Source organism: Canis lupus, chromosome 34 (assembly GCF_011100685.1).
Source record: "Canis lupus familiaris isolate Mischka breed German Shepherd chromosome 34, alternate assembly UU_Cfam_GSD_1.0, whole genome shotgun sequence".
Lineage (NCBI taxonomy): Eukaryota > Metazoa > Chordata > Mammalia > Carnivora > Canidae > Canis > Canis lupus.
This window is the reverse complement of record NC_049255.1, coordinates 965,622-982,362: the sequence shown is the minus strand read 5'-3', so window position 1 is coordinate 982,362 and position 16,741 is coordinate 965,622. Positions and strand designations below refer to the sequence as shown.

Below are 16,741 nucleotides of genomic sequence, written 5' to 3'. Positions count from 1 at the left end.
TGACTTCCCCTGGAACTTGTCCGTCTAGGGGTCTTCTGGGGGAGGGGTCTTTTGTGCTGATTCTCAGGTGTTAGCACTTGGGGGAGCTGCTCTGCCCCCTGCCTGGTGCAGGGCTCAGTGGGGGCTGTTCACCCCGTGAGGCCCCAGGAGGAACAACCGCAGTGGCGGGGCCAGCTCTGCAGCCCTGGAGTCAGCCCCCGCAGTCACCACGGAGCTCTCTGTCTGCAGGGCCCGGAGGCTCCGGGCGGGGCCGCTGATCTGCTCAGCTCGGGGCAGGAGCGTCCTCGCTGTCCTGGGCCCTCCCGGCCTCTGCCTGTCCCGGGGGAGGCCAGATCCTGGGCTGTGCCCCGGCGCCCTGTGCTCCGGGGCCTGCGCTGTTGGATTCGCTCTCCCGCCCCGCAGCCCCCTCCGGGGAGCCTCCGCCCGAACCCCCCGACCTGCTCCCGCCCCCAGCCCCCTCCGCGGAGCCGCCCCCGAGCCCCCCGAGCTGCTCCCCCCCCCCCCGCAGCCCCCTCCGCGGAGCAGCCCCCGAGCCCCCCGAGCTGCTCCGGGTCCCCCCGTGCGCGCTGCAGCCCTTAGGGAGCTCGGCGCACTCTCCCGGGGCGCAGGTGTCTGTTAGTGTCCCCGGGAGCCCGAGGGCATCCCCGCCCTCCTGGGTCCTGCTCCAACTCCCTGCGAGCCCCTTTCCTCCCGGGAAGGTCGGTGCAGCTCCTGCTCCTCCGGGACGGGGCTCTCCTGTCCTGGGGACACTCGCCCCGGCCTCAGCCCGGCTCCTCACGGGGCCCCTCCCCCTTGGAGGCCTTTTGTTTCTTTATTTCTTTTTCTCCGTCTTCCTGCCTTGATAGAAGCGCGAACTCTCCTCACTGTAGCATTCCAGCTGGTCTCTCTTTAAATCTTAGGCCGAATTCGTAGATTTTCAGGATGATTTGAAGGTTATCTAGGTAATTTGGTGGGGACAGGTGATTTGGGGACCCTACTCTTCCACCGTCTTGCCCCTCCCTCCTCTCGGCACACTCCATCCAACAGCAGTCTTGAACTTAGTCCATAAACTTCACTATACAAGAAGAGGTCTGCCAACTGGCCTACTATGGAAGCACTTTTTCTAAAATCATTGACATAGTTTTAAATTCAAATTGGAAGAAAAAGGATAAAATCTACATGCCCATTAGGATGGCTACTGTCCAAAAACAAAACAAAACAAAAACAAAAATAAATATGGTCAAAGATGTGGTGAAATTGGAACCCTTGTGCCCTGTTGGTGAGAATGTAAAAATGGTATAGTCACTATGGAAAACAGTGTGGTAATTTCTCAAAATATTAATAGAATTACTCTATGATCCAGAAATTCCACTTCTGGGTATATACCCAAAAGAACTGAAAGCAGGGTCTTGCAGAGATACTTATACAGCCATGCTCACAGCAGCATTATCCACAATAGTCAAAAGATGGACATGACCCAATGTTCATTAACAGACGAATGGATAAACAAAATGTGGCATATATATGATGCAATATTATTCATCCCTAAAAAGGAGGGAAATTCTGACACATACTGCAACATGGATGAACCTTGAGGACATTTTGCTAAATAAAATAAGCCAGTAACAAAGGACAAACAGTGTATGATTCCACTTATAAGAGGCATTTAACATAGTCAAATTCATAGAGACAGAAAGGAGAATAGTGATTTTCAGGGGCTGGGGGAATGGGATGTTTGATGCTATTGAGTTTCAGTTACATAAGACAAAGAGTTCTAAAGATTGGTTACAGAACAATGTGAACATTCTTCACACTACTTAAGTGTGTACTTAAAAATTATTAATGGAGTGCCTGGATGGCTCAGTCAAGTAAGTGTCAGACTCTTGGTCTCAGCTCAGGTCTTAATCTTAAAATTGTGAGTTCAAGCCCCACATGGGGCTCCATGCTGGGTATGGAGCCTACTTTAAAAAAAAAAAAAAAAGCTTAAGATGGTAAATTTTACATTCTATGTCATTACCACAATTTATAATGTTTTCAAATGATGAACTCTAGCCTAAAATTTTAGCTGTGAAAAAAATAAGCCCTCTTCAATTTCCACCACACTATAGATAAAACTATTATATACAAGGAAGAGCAAGTTGCCCTCTTTCCTTCATTACACTTCCTTGATTGAGGATGCTATGGGGCCAAGTGGGATGCCCTCATTGAGATTAACTTCCAAGCCAAGAATATGAAGGAGCTACTTCCAATAGACCAGTTTGAAACTCCAGCTGCTCTACTTTGCTTATGAGCCTGAGCTAGGGTGTTCTCTTTCAACCTCCAGATTTTGACATTCCTAGTCCTGAATATGACATAGCAGTGTGACTTGGGTTTCCTACAGTTCAGAACTTTTACTCATTTATTCCACTTGCAGGATCCCAAATCCAGATGTCTGAATTGGGAGGTGGGGCAGAGTTAAGCATTTCACCTCTGGAACAATCTCTCCAAGACTAAATCAGGTAAGTGACTCTTTCTTGTTCTTTGCCACCATTTGGAGAGAATAATATTATCTCCCTCCTGGCATTATAAAAATTGAATGGGGATAATTGATGGAAGCCACTTAGATGAGACTGACATCTGGTAAATATTCAACAAATGTTAGTTGCAATGAGGAGGAGAAAGGGGAGGAAATTTCCTCAATCCCTGATTGATCCATTCTGTGGTTGAGCCATTTTAGTGTTATCCACCCCTCACTGTTCCACTGACCCCTAGTGACCCACCAGAGTGACATGGCAGGAAAGAACAAAGCCAGTGGGGTGCTGGAGCTAGCTCATACTGTTTCATTACAGCCAGCTGATCACAACTCTTTCCAACTATGCCTTTCGTAACATCATGTTGAAGGTCTGGAATCAGTCATGGTGGGAGTATTAACACCAAAGAAATCAGCAAACACTTAAAATAGTGCCTCCCTCTACCCTTTTGCTCAAAGCTGGTTGTTAAACATTTACACGCATACCACTAAAAAACATTACCAATAGTGTGCACTCCTCTCAACAGAAAGGACTCATCCTCTCCCTCTCTTTCTATTTTTATGCCTAAAAAGACAAACAAGCAAATGAAAACAACACAGCAAAAACAAAACCCTTCAGCAACCATCATAGGATGCCTTCCTCGGTACTCAGGAATTCTATCCTCCCATATTTTGTTTTTGTTTTTTTTTTAAGAATTATTTATTTATTTATGATAGACATAGAGTGAGAGAGAGAGAGAGGCAGAATATGTCACAGGCAGAGGGAGAAGCAGGCTCCATGCCGGGAGCCCGATGTGGGACTCGATCCCGGGACTCTAGGATCACGCCCTGGGCCAAAGGCAGGCGCTAAACCGCTTAGCCACCCAGGGATCTCCTATCCTCCCATATTTTGATCTTGCCCCTCCAAAGTCAAATCATACCCCAGATTTTGGAGGGAAATCGTGACAGAAAATGGAAGTCAAGCTCAAGAACAAAAGAAACCATATTCAGTTGCCAAACCAAAGTCAAAGCCAGGAAGCTATGGCACCATTCAATCACTCAGGTTAGGACAAAATAAATGCAAAACATGATAAATCAGAAGCTGAGAGAAGATTCTATTCTCCTAACTCAGGTTTCAAGATGGCGCCTGAACCCAGCTTCACTGGATTCAGAAACATGCAGATATTGAATGTTCAACATGAACATCTGGAGAGCCCTAAAGTCAGTCTGTCACCAGCTATACAGTTGGAATGGAGTCTTGCCCATGTTAAAACATACATCCTCCTCTACAGCCCAGCACACATCTTGCTATAGAACAGAGTCAATAGACTCTCTGTGCTTTCCGTAAGTCAGTGAGAACTCAAATGTATCTCACCTGATTCCCCTCAAGAATGGCATCTTCCACTTCAGTTTTGTCCAGGTCTATGCAGGAAGCTACAATCGCAAATAAGTAGTCATGCCTACCATCCAAACATGCCCGTTTGGCTTCCTTCTCTTCTTTCAGTCTTTGCTATAAGAAAGGAATAAAAATGTTAGTGGCAGCCGCTGTTCTCAAATGGATTCATTTTATAATAATTTCATGTGATGGTTGCTTTATCAAGTCTTGAGTATTCGAATAACAGACATTTTAATGGTACCAGTTTTTATGTACTATCTTCCATTTTTAGAAATAATGTTGTTCTATCATGAAAATAAGATGTGCTCGTTGTTTTTAAAATTGTATAACACAGAGAAGCTAAAAGAAAAAAAGAAAAATTATCTGCCATCCAGAAATTATTACTGCAATTATTTTGTTCTAAATCTTTACAGATTTATTTCTATGCATATATAAACATTCAACAGACACACACAAAAAGAGATCCCCATTCTTTTGTAAACATTCCCTAAACCTTTAAAGTAACATTCTCCTACATTATCTCCTACCTTTATTGTATGCCTACAGATTCATATCTGGTCTTGAAATTGATTTCTGAATACCACTGCTTACTTTTAAACTGATTATTAATTATAATACTAAGATATGTTCAATATAAACAATGTGGGCAGTATGAAGCACATCCTTCCATATATACTATGCTCATACAAACATATGCAAACATATACACATATCTCTATATTATACTGTAAAATTTTTCATGCATTTTTCCTTAATAATACACCACAGACCTTTTTCTACTTTAATCCAAGCGATTCCTATCTGTGATAGCTATAAAATATTCAACAATATGGATATACCATAATTTATTCAACCATTTGCCATTGGTAGACATTCAGCCTCCAATTCATTTCTTGAATTAAGTACATTACCTTTAATGTCAACCGTCAGCACCAGGAAGAGGAGTTATTAAACCCCAAATAGGTACCAGGACTGTAGAGGCAAATGCTACCCAGTGACCTCAAAAAATCTCATAGCCTACTTGGCAGGATGTGAACAGAAAATGTAAATATGACAGGATGGTAACGACAGTTACCACAGGAACATCAGATAAATGCAGGGGCATTTATGGGTCTTCAGAGTAGTTGCAAAAAGGAGATTCCCCACTCCAGCCTGGGGCTGAGGAAAGGTAGAGGTAGCAATGACAGGAAAAGTTCCAGGAAGAGGTGGCTTGACCCTAGAGTTGAAGGACAGTTGGCCACACTCCCTGAAGAGAGCCATTTCTGCACATGCAAAGGCCAAGAGGCATAGGAAAGAATAGCACATTGTGGAAACAAGGTAGCCAGGATGGCTGAACTAAAAAGAACTAGAAAGACATAATGAGAAATGAGAAAGCAATCTGATTACAAAACACCTTGTGGGCCACATTAGGAAATTTAAATGTTATCGGAAGTCCATGGAGCATCACTGATGAGTTTCAAATCAGGAGAGATGTTAGCTGTCCGTGCTGCATAAAAAAATCAATCTTTCCACCTAACTCTGGGAAATGAACAAAAGGTAGTGGAAAGGGAGGTGGGCGGGGGATTGGGGTGACTGCGGTGATGGGCACTGAGGGGGGCACTTGGCGGGATGAGCACTGGGTGTATGCTAAATGTTAGCAAATTGAACTCCAATAAAAAAAAATTTTTTTTAATTAGTCTTTCTGTCAGCAGTGCAGAATGTGGATTAAAGTGATGCAAGCCTAGAGGCAGGAAAGCCAGTCAAGTGGATTATGGCAGCATTCCCAGAGCCCAGGACGAACAGATTGTTGGGAATGCATCTCTGAAACTCAAGGGGAAATTGCATTGTAGATACAGATGTAGATACAGGTTCTCAATGCAGCACAATTTATTTTATGGGACAGATCTTTCTCATTGTGAGGGTTAGCATACTGTCAAGCATTTAGCAGCACCATTGGTCTCTTCCTTCTAGATGTCAGTAACTCCCTTCTACTGAGTTGTAAGAATGACAAATGTCTCCAGGCATTGCCAAATGCAAAGTGCAACAAAATCACTTCCTGCTGAGAATCACTGATATGACACTGACAGAGACAATCAAGACAAAAACTACAATGTAATGGTATCTTTGGGGGTTGTGCAGTGCAGAACCTGCACAGTTATGCTATCAGCCCTTTCATCCAGCAGGTGGTATGTGCATTCTACTTATTCAATAAATACTTATCAAGTGAATAAATCAAACTTTAAATCATGAGTACAGATGTGATCTTCTAAGAAAGAAATGGAGGATGAAAAGCAAAAAGGGAAGAAACTCGGGGATTACCAATATGCCAAGAGCAAAGAGGGAAAGAAGAGCAAATAACGGAGGATAAGGGACAGACAAACAGGGACAGAGCACAACCAGTAAACCATGGGGCCAAGCAGCACTAATGCTGTAAAGGAGTGGTTGGTAGGTTAGGATATCCTTAGTAACTAATTGTGTGTTTGCAAGATGGGCTGCATCATCCCACAGCTCTTTTGTATATAACCATGCCATGATCTCCCATCCCCTTGAATATGGCTGGCCCTATGACCAGTTTTCACCAAAACAATGTGCAGAAAAGTAAGACTACAAACCTGTCTAGACTAATCCTTAGGAGATCTTCAGTTTCTGCCTTTGTGCTTGGGAATGCCCTCTGGGAACCCAACCACCATGCTGTGAGAAGTCCAAACCACACTGGGAGACCACATGGAAGAAAAACCAAGACATTCTGGTCAACAGCCCCAGACAACCTAGTCAAACCCCAGAACCAACTTTCCTCCATATGAGTCAGCTATCTTGGACATTCCAACCTAGTCAAGCCTACAGATGACTGAAACTCACCCCTATGCCACATGAAGCAGAACAACCACCAGTTAGGCCCAATCACCTATATACTCAAGAGAGATAATAATAGATCGTGGTTGCTGGTGTGAGTCATTATGGTGGGTTTGTTATGCAGCAATACATAATAGAGTAATCCTTGTAGGATAATTTCACTGATTGGACAGAAAGCAAATGGATGTAGCCTTGAAAAAAAGATGATCGAGAAAAGAGAATACAAAGATACTGAATATAAACTATTCTTTCCAGAAACTTGACTATAAAGGAAAGAAGTATGGTACTAGTAGACAGAGGGAAATTTACAATCAAGAAAGAATTTTGGGGGGTGCCTGGGTGTCTCAGTTGGCTAAGAATTCAACTCTTGATTTCAGCTCTGATCATAATCTTAGGGTCATGAGATGGAGCCCCACATTGGGCTTCATGCTGGGTGTGGAGACTGTGTAAGATTCTCTTTCTCTCCTTCTGCCTCTGTTCCTCCTCCCCCTTCCACACTCCTCACATGTGCTCTCTCTCTAAAAAAAGAAAAAGAATTTTTAAAGACACAAAAAGAACTTAAAAAACAGTGAAGAGGAAAAAGTTGGGGATTTCAGAGGGATTGAAAGGCCATCCCTGGACCCATTCAATTAACATTTGTTTTCCAGACTTGAAGGGACTGTTTAAAAGAATTAGGGGTGGAGGGAGAAATTAAGGTTTAAAAAAAATAAATATACCTATTTTCTTGCCATTTCTCTCTAAAGGAAACTAACACAGGTCCAGATACAAAGTATATGTTCCATAAACATCATATGGAAGTAAATTTAAATCTCTTTTCAAATATGGCTAAAACAAGGATGATGTCCTGTTGTTTCAACTGTTTTCTTCCTTCTTGGCAGGGAGGAATAAAATGTTTTTCAAAGGGAACTCTCAGGGTTTGTACTAAATGACTTTAGCAGCTTGAGAACATGGTAGGCAACCAGGGGAGCCAGGAATCAGGCATCAAAACAAGATGGCCAATGCTGGGTGGCGACAAAGAAAGAAAAGAACTAGAGAACCAGAAGAGTCTGCATGTGAAACAACTGAAGGCTTCCAAAGAATAGAGAGACTGAAATAAGACTCTACCATGGCAACACATTCTCTATGACCTGATTTTGTAAGACTCCAAAGGAAAAATATATATTCTAGTAAAGGAAAGAAAAGATTGGTCCCTAAAACAGAACGCTAATTATTCTATTTTTACTTAAGTATCACATAGGAAGAAAAATTTCAAACTAGTGTCATGTGAACAAAGCGAATTATCAGAGTGTTTTTAAAGTAAATGTTTTCAGAGCTACACTAAAAAGCATGCTAAGCAACAAATATGTTCTTGCATAAACTGATTGTTCTATCTCCTAAAGACCAGTAATATGAAGCAAACAGCTGTAGTCACATGTTTGTCAATCTCAACTCTCACCGCCTTACCCTAAGGTATCCTGCTACAATGTGGGAATTGGTTTTTTCACTACCACCAGAAGTCAATAGCATCAAACAAATATTTAGTGACCAGACTAGAGCACTGTCAGCCCATAAACTTAAACCTACAGCTTTGTGGCTGCTAGGGAATGGCAGCAACCAGCAGGCAGATGACTGGCTGTCTGGAGGTGACTGTCCTGGTAGCCTTTGAAACATGGAGGACACTTGGAAAAGGAAGGTGGTAGCGGTTGGTAACAGCGAGAGGTGGACAATGAAACATTTTTTTAAGAATCATATTAAAATTGTTTTGCACCAACAGATAGACATGGGGAGGCACCAGGAAAGAAGGCACCTTTCAAGAAGGTTCAAAGAATTCTAGAAAGTAGTGAAACACTTCTGCAATTTGCTGACAAGGTATGTTGCTGCCACCGTGGAAGAAAAGGGTAATTAATATGCTAGCTCACAAGAAACAAGTGCTGCTTTCAAGGCCACCAATTTCATGTGGACAAATGAGCCTTGGTTGTCAGAGTCCTAGGTTCCAGTCTTGGCTCTGCCACTTGCACATGTCAGCCAGTCTCTCCAGACTTCAGTTTCTGTAACTCCAGACTCAAAGCATTAGCCTCACAGACCACCAAGCACCATTCCTTTTCTATCATCAGAGCTCCTCCTCGTTGGTTCAAAAGTTAACACAAACAAGAGATTTAAGGTTTTAAACTATGAATCCCAACAAAGACCCAATGCATATGCTTTCTTAATAAAGCTCTATGACAGTGTCTCATGGCAAACCTACCCATCCAATTTTTTTTTAACATAGTAACTTTTGCCTTTAACTCTATAGTTAAGCACAAGTCTGCATGCTTGTATACATGAGACCACACACATTCCATTTTGGATGCAGGTTGACATTCCCCATCTCTATGAGACCTTACTGTCCTCTGTAAAATGAAGATAACAAGTCCAAACTTAAAAAGTATTTGTGAAGATTAAATTGGAGGAGTCTTAAGATAACACTAAGTCAACCAGCACTTAAATTAAAATGGCATGACCAAAGCAATGACCCTAGACATCAAAATTCAGGAGGAATAAAACTTTTCAATAATAATTTTTTAATTGTATAAATGTTTAAACTCCTTAGAAAGCCCAGCCCTGTCGGCAGATTTATCTCAGACCCAGGTCTACCCCACTGATAACACTGACAGCCAGAAGTGAATGTCAGGTCTAGGGGCCCTTTTGTGGCTGAGCAGGAACATCCTTTTCCCCAACCCTCTCAAATGTGTCAGAGAACATTTTGCTATTTATCCTGATGGCATTGCTAGCTATGGCTCTGCTAGCCATCATTCACTTACTATGCCTAGGTTTCATTGTCTCAAAAGCCCTATAAAGCAGACATTACTATCTCCACACAAGGAGACTGAGACTATGGACCATTAACAATTTCCCAAGAGCACACAGTCAAGTGGCAGGGCTGGGAATCAAGCCCTGTTGTGTTTGTAGGCCCAGGCCAAGACATGGTTGTCCCAGGCAACTAAGAGCTTTGTAGCCATTCAAACTGATATTCCATAAACACTTTTTCTTTAAATTTTCACTCAAGGATTACCTAGGGTGATGCCTGGGTGGCTCAGTGGTTGAGCGCCTGCCTTCAGCCCAGGGCATTATCCTAGAGTCCCGGGATCGAGTCCCACATCAGGCTCCTTTCAACAGGGAGCCTGCTTCTCTCTCTACCTGTGTCTCTGCCTCTGTGTGTGTGTGTGTCTCCCAAGAATAAATAAATAAAATCTTTTTAAAAGTGGGGGGACACTTGGGTAGCTCAGCAGTTGAGCATCTGCCTTTGGTTCAGGGCGTGATCCTGGGGTTCCAGGATCGAGTTCCACATCAGGCTTCCTGTATGGAAGCCTGCTTCTCCCTCTGCCTGTGTTTCTGCCTCTTTCTCTCTCTTTCTCTCTCTCTCTTTCTCTCTCATCGATAAATGGATAAAATCTTAAAAAAAAAAAAAAAGGATTACCTAGGGCACTCTTGATGTGGGGGTCCCCATATACACTGCATGGGTTATAGAAAGAGCTGTGGAGGGGGTAGAAACTAGGGTTAATTGGCACCATTTTCTGAGTTACATCAGAGACATCTTAGTGCCAAGTATGGACTGGTGTCCAGTCGGTTTTCAGCTGACATGCCCTGTGTCCAGTTCTTTCATCACACTCCTGTGTTTCAGCAAATGGTAACCACCCATTCTCAACTCCTAAAAGTGCCTAGAAGGTGGGCTCCCTGCTTGGGCACCCACTAGGCTGGAATCCATGCCTTCCCCACTGTTGCTGCATTTGCCTGAACAACCTCACTTTTATCTAGGTCATACTGTATACACCAGGTCTTCATAGGATGCCTTTGCACAGCAAAGAGCACTTCAGCAAAGTGGTTTCTAGAAAGGAAAAAAAGACACTCCACGATGGCTAATCCCACCCACAGCAAAGTATATGGGTGTGGGATGGTTCTTCAGCCAAAAAGTATTTCTTTGTTTAAAAAAAAAAATATCAGTGAGGATGACAGAACATGAGAGACTCCTAACTCTGGGAAACGAACAAGGGGTGGTGGAAAGGGAAGTGGGCGGGGGGTTGGGGTGACTGGGTAATGGGCACTGAGGGGGGCACTTGATGGGATGAGCACTGGGTGATATGCTATATGTTGGCAAATCGAACTCCAATAAAAAAAAAATGTTTTTCCAGGTGACATGATAAGCCTCGTTGCAGGTCTGAATGTGAGAAAGAGATCTTATCTTAATGAGAGGCAGTTGTATATCTTTGAATGAATGCATTTCTATTTTCTTGATTTGGGTGTATTGTTCTTCTATGTATACAGATGCATGCAGCAATGTAACAAACATGGTAGAGGAGAGTATAATCTAGATTAAGATCCTCACTGGAGATAACCGTAAATAATGTGAGTCTATGAATTACAGGTGAAACTCTTTATCTTGAATCACCAAAGTAAATAACTCTGAGACTAATTCTGCTTGGCTCTCAATATCAATCTCAAGTCCACAGATAATTCATCACTTGTACCACAGTACCAAAGAGGCCAAAGGCAGGGTTTGATCATTTCAGGCCAGTTAGCCTCACGTTATATCATTTTCCCCAACTGTAGATGAATCAAGGCAAATCCAGGAGCGGAAGAAGAAATTACTCAAAGCATATGCCCAACTGAAATGCCTCATTATTGGTAATCTGCCACATGTATAACCTGGTCATTCTTATTTTTTGAGGGTTCAAATAAAATAAATATCAACTGACTCTCATCATTCCCTCAAGAGTATCAGCTCCACAGAGACAGAGATGTTTTCTATTTTAATTTTTGCAATATCCCCGGTGCCTAGAACAGTACCTTGCACATAGTAGAGCCTTATTGGTCTAATGAGTAGAAAAATTAACCAAATTAATCATTTACAAGTCACTCTCAAGTAATTAAGGGCTGGAACACATTATTCTAGTGCAGCCTGAGCCCATGATTAAAGGCTCAGAATTCCATCAATGCTGCTGTGTCTAGGCATAAACCACTGCACAAAATTCTACCTATGGATTTCTGGCTATGGATGATAACTCTCCTTCAACTTATAGCAAATATAACTAAGCTCACTTAGCATACATCCTACTTCAATTGACTTATGAAAACTGAGGGAAGTGCTTCTCCTGCTCACTTCCACGTAGAGACCTCTCCATACCAGTCAATCCACTTTCCACATCTTCCAACAAAGAAAAGCCTTCCTCTTTGTCTTCCAGCATTTTCACTCTAACCCACAGGGCCCCCTATCCTCTGGGAGAGACCTCTGTGGAGCTTCCCAGAGCATCCAAACCTGCTCTGTGGTCGGGGGGAGACCCAAGCCTAGTAACTCTCCACTCCTGACTGTACTTTTCACACGCCTTTTCTTACCCCTTACTGGTGAAAGGCCACACACACAGAGGATGCACGGCACCTCCTTCTCACATGAAGAGCCCTTCAGCAAAGTGGTTTCTAGAAGGGAAAGACACTTCACGATGACTATTCCCACTCACAGCAGGTGCTACAGTTAAGCCCTCCTTTATTCAACAAGAACTACGCTCCCCTCCATTGCAAAGAGATAGCACTTAAGGTGAGAAGGTCCCATCAATCTTCTTGTCCTGTAAGTAAGTTCTGGAATCTTGTCTATTTTCTCTGAAGTTCTCAGGGCTCCCAAATCTCCCCATTAGTCACCCCGCTATGTGTCATTCTTTCCAAGCCAGTAAAAGATCCCCTCTTAACCTTTTACTGCATGTGGATTTTTCGCCCAAATCAATCCAAACCTGCTGGACGGAGGTTCCCAATCACCACAACCTCCTGTGCACCCAACATTCCATCATCCACCTTCTAACCTCCAGTCTGTTTTCTGCACACCAAAGTCTGGGCTCTGAGTGAAGCTTTGAGTGGACCTGCACATGGCCACAAATTCTGTCTTCCCTCTCACCCCACAGTGGATTTACCCCAAATCAGGAATGCCTCTCTTGTGGAGTTCCACAGGGCCATATAAATCAAGGAGCCATATAATTTCACCCACAAGCTAAAATACATATGATGCCACCATTCATTCTACGTATGGCATAGGAATGAAATTCAAGAATCCCAGTATTCGTCACAATAGACCAGAGTGCTTATAGCTGGCTGCTATTAGAATCATGGGGAATTTCAAAATCCAATACCTGGGAGGCTCAGTCGGTTAAGTGTCTGCCTTTCAGCTCAGGTCGTGGTCCAAGGATCCTAGGATGGAGCCCCGCATCGGGCTCTTGCTCAGCGGGGAGTCTGCTTCTCCCTCTGCCTCTGCCCCCTCCCCTGCTTGTGTGTTCTCTTTCTCAAATAAATAAATAAAATATTTTTTTAAAGAATTTAAAATACTGATGCCCCTCCCTCAAAACTCTACCTTATCTTGTCCCAAGGGGGGCCTGAGCACTGGTGTTTCTCAAGAGCTCCCCTGGCGATTCTAACACACAGCCCATCCTGAGAACACTGCTCCAAAGGAAATTATTCTGTGAATTGATCATGATTGATGAGCATGACCAGGCACTCACCTGGGGTAGGAACTTAACAGAGAAAGTTGAGGGTCATAAATTTGGGATCCCTCCAATTCTAGACCTCCTTTTCCTTTTCCTTCCAGCATTATGCAAAAACAAACAGAACTAGTTTCAGCTTTAAACTTCATGACTTCCCAGCTAAATCCTAGAGCCATTGGCCTCTCCCAGGCCACAAGAGAATTACTTCCACATTGTATATTGTATTGTGTATGGGAAATGTGTTCACCCACCAAACATGCCTGGACCTGATGAACAGTGGACACTGAGACTTGTTTGGCTGTTTTGTCAGAGGAGAACAAAAACCACACCCTTTACGCTTTCAAAAGATATTTGAGAGCAAAGGTTCTTTTCTGTCTTGGTTTCTACCTATGCACTCCCAAGGGAACAACAGTGGCCTCCCTGCAGAGTTTCTCAGCAGGGGAAGGCACTGTGCCTCCCCCAAAGGGCATGCCCTCTCTCTTCCCCCTCAGTCTTTATGCCCCCAAGAATCACTGTTTAGAGAAGCCTAGCAATCTGAAATTCGATGAACAATATTCCCTAGCAACAACGTATACAGGGCAAAACATGAACAATGCATATCCTGCAGCTAGGAAAGAACTATTCTCCATTTTAAAATCAGCTTTGCAATTAGGTGAATTCAAGTCAAGAGGACTGTCGTACATCTTTAAATTTTCTTCTAAAAGTCAACAAAGTCAATCAGCAAAATCACATATTTCAGTTTAATTTTCGAGAAGGAAAACAGAATCCATAAGTCTGAAACTCGTCCATTATACACTTGTAAGTTCATACTAAACACTGTTCATCCATGAGAAAAGAGCAGAAAGGCAGACATATCCAAGCCATATTTTTGTAAATAAGTGAGTGTATGTATACAGAATTATTTCAGGTTTTTTCATGGAAAACATTTCTGTTTATTATACAACAGAAAGGATGTATGGCTTCACTTTTCTAAACCCAGGAGCTTATGGTACTTTTGGTTATCATTTATATGTATAATCTGGATAAAATCAATTATTTTATCACAATAACCTAGTTATAAGATAGCATCATTGCGGTAATAGTTCCAGACCAAGGTTCTAGACATGAGATTTATAGTTTTTATGTTAAATAGCTTTGGAATCTTTGTCATTATCTTAGGTCACAAAGTTATAATTTAATAAACTCCCATACCAGTATACTATACAGAAAATGTGTAATTATGTACACGATTCACTGCAATCTTATTGAATTCTATTAATCTCCTCCTCCAGTGAATAGAGCCAGCACCCAAAATATATAAATGAAACCCCCAAAAACCTTACTCCCAAATGGTAGCTCGTGGCAAAGAAGAAATAATTCATTAAACCATACATGGCCAAGACACAAAATCATTGATCTTATGTTTTAGACTTGGTAGTAAGGTACAGGAAAAATATTGAGACATGTGCAAAGCTTAATTTGTTCACCTTATTAACTAAGCATAAAATTCAGGCCTATCCGTACTGGCTCTGTGCTGGGGAAGGAACTGGGAAGCCAATCATCCCTGTCTTTTGGGAACTCACAACCTAGTGAGGGAAGGGGATATGTACACAAATGTCACTTCCCTGCCGTGGTCTGACAAGGGTGCTAGCAAATGCAGAAGCAAAGTGCTGGGAGGGCTTCTCAGAGGAGGTGCTGTTGGCACACGATCTTAAAGAATGAGTGTTTGCAGGCAAACAAGTTCCACAGCTCAGCTGGAAAATGTGACGCTGGACAGGATGTATCCGAATTGTGGTGCTGGGGAAGTGGAGGGTAGCTGATGGCCAAGTGCTGAGCACTGCAGAGACAGCAGCCCTGCTGTTTTGGGGTGAAACAGCAGGTTGCAGGGCCAGACAGAATCATCTGGGCTGTTGCGGATGCACAGCAGATCCAGAGACCCAGCCCTGAGGAAGCACAGGTTAATGTTGAGAACAGAGTCCCAGAGCAACCTCTACTTTCTTCTGACATCAACTGGTAGGGGAAGAGGTTCCAAATCCCTCTCTGCATTTGCATGAGAAAAACTGCTGAGCTGACTGAGATGCTGGGGAAGCTTATTCATCAATGTGACTCCAAAGGCACATTCATGCATTTCCAGATCTGTGACCTCATTTCCAGGCCTATAGAATAGGAGGAAGGATTCCAGAGAGCCTAGAAAACTTGCGGCCCAGAGTCTGCCTTGACTAATTCCCAACACCAAGGAAAGCTTCCAGGTCTGAAAGAATGCAAAGTCACTAAAACACCCTGAAGGCTTTTCTCCCCCTCCGAGTATCCCCACAACTAGTTACTTTTGGGGCAACAGTGTGCACAAAAGCCGAAAGATAACGGTCCCTTTTTTTGGATTTGAAATATCAACATGTAGCATTATGAATTCTCCAAAAATTGGTAAATAAACACGTTTCTCACAAAGTCATCAGAATACAACTTTGAATTGTTTGTAGGTATTTTTCCACACAGGCATGAAACATAATCCAAGACCCATGTGCAAGTTTCCAGACAACAGCCCCTTACCGTTAAAATGCGGGTGATGCTCTGCTTCCAGAGCTGTCTCCTACCGATCCGAAACATCACTGAGGTCTATTGAGTGGATGCAGAGCTCCTTCTGAATGATCCTCTGACTCAGGGAGGACTCCCTGAACTCCCTACTCCTCATCCAACAGGCTTTCAAGCAAAAACTGCTCTGAAGGACCAGAAGTTCACCCTCACTTTCTACTTGGCATGTATTAGTCACCATATGCACAGAATTAAAATTACAAGGGAACCTATACTATTCAGGAGTTCTGTCTAGAGTCTCTCCCCCTGGGCCTCTGCTCTGTTCCAAAGGCTGTGTTGTTAGGGCAATACTGTTTACATCCTTAGAGTTTAATCGGGCCTCTCAGGCATGTTTATCAACCAATCAAAGCATCAGAACCGCTCGGTTACAACACACCTGATGTTCATTTAATTCTAGATGCTGACCAACAGAAAGCCTGGAGTCAATAGAGATATTTGAATAATTTCTTTGAACAGTGAAAAACTTTAAACCATATCAAAATAGAAGGCAGAGAAAGCCACTCTGAGTGAATTGCTCAAGTCAAGAAATTCAGGATTACTTTGCCTCAACAACTGTGTGTGCACAATTAACTGCCAGCTTTGTGACTAATCGTGACTAATTGTCAGATAGGCTAATTGTAACCCAAAGGAGCTGCTTTCTCCCCATAAAGAACAGAAGCCTATTTCATATGCAAATAGCAAATGATGTCCATAAATTAACTTTTGCTCACCCAGTTGCACATACACTTAAACCGAGGTAATTTACTCTATGTGACTAAACATCTTGATCATCCTTACTGGGAAGACATGAATCGGAAACCATGGCCAGCATGATCTGAGGGATCTAATATGTATGAAATTTCTCAGCGATATGAATAAAAAGCAGGACACTTAAGGTTGGGGATGTTAAATCTAGTCTTTGGAACTCAAATCCCACAGATAAGCAAGACATAGGGGACTCATCCTGCTAATTAATCTCATAAGACTGACTAGAGGGGCACCTGTGTGGCTCAGTGGTTG

General features: G+C 42.9%; 1 protein-coding gene across 1 annotated transcript in view; it reads right to left on the bottom strand.

Annotated features, from left to right (window-relative positions):
• The window catches only part of DNAH5 (dynein axonemal heavy chain 5), a 295,211-nt gene that overhangs the window by 217,118 nt on the left and 61,352 nt on the right, over nucleotides 1-16,741 (bottom strand). The window contains exon 2 of the mRNA XM_038583304.1: nucleotides 3,843-3,977. Coding sequence (XP_038439232.1) covers nucleotides 3,843-3,977 — 135 coding nt within the window. The remainder of the gene's footprint in view (nucleotides 1-3,842; nucleotides 3,978-16,741) is intronic.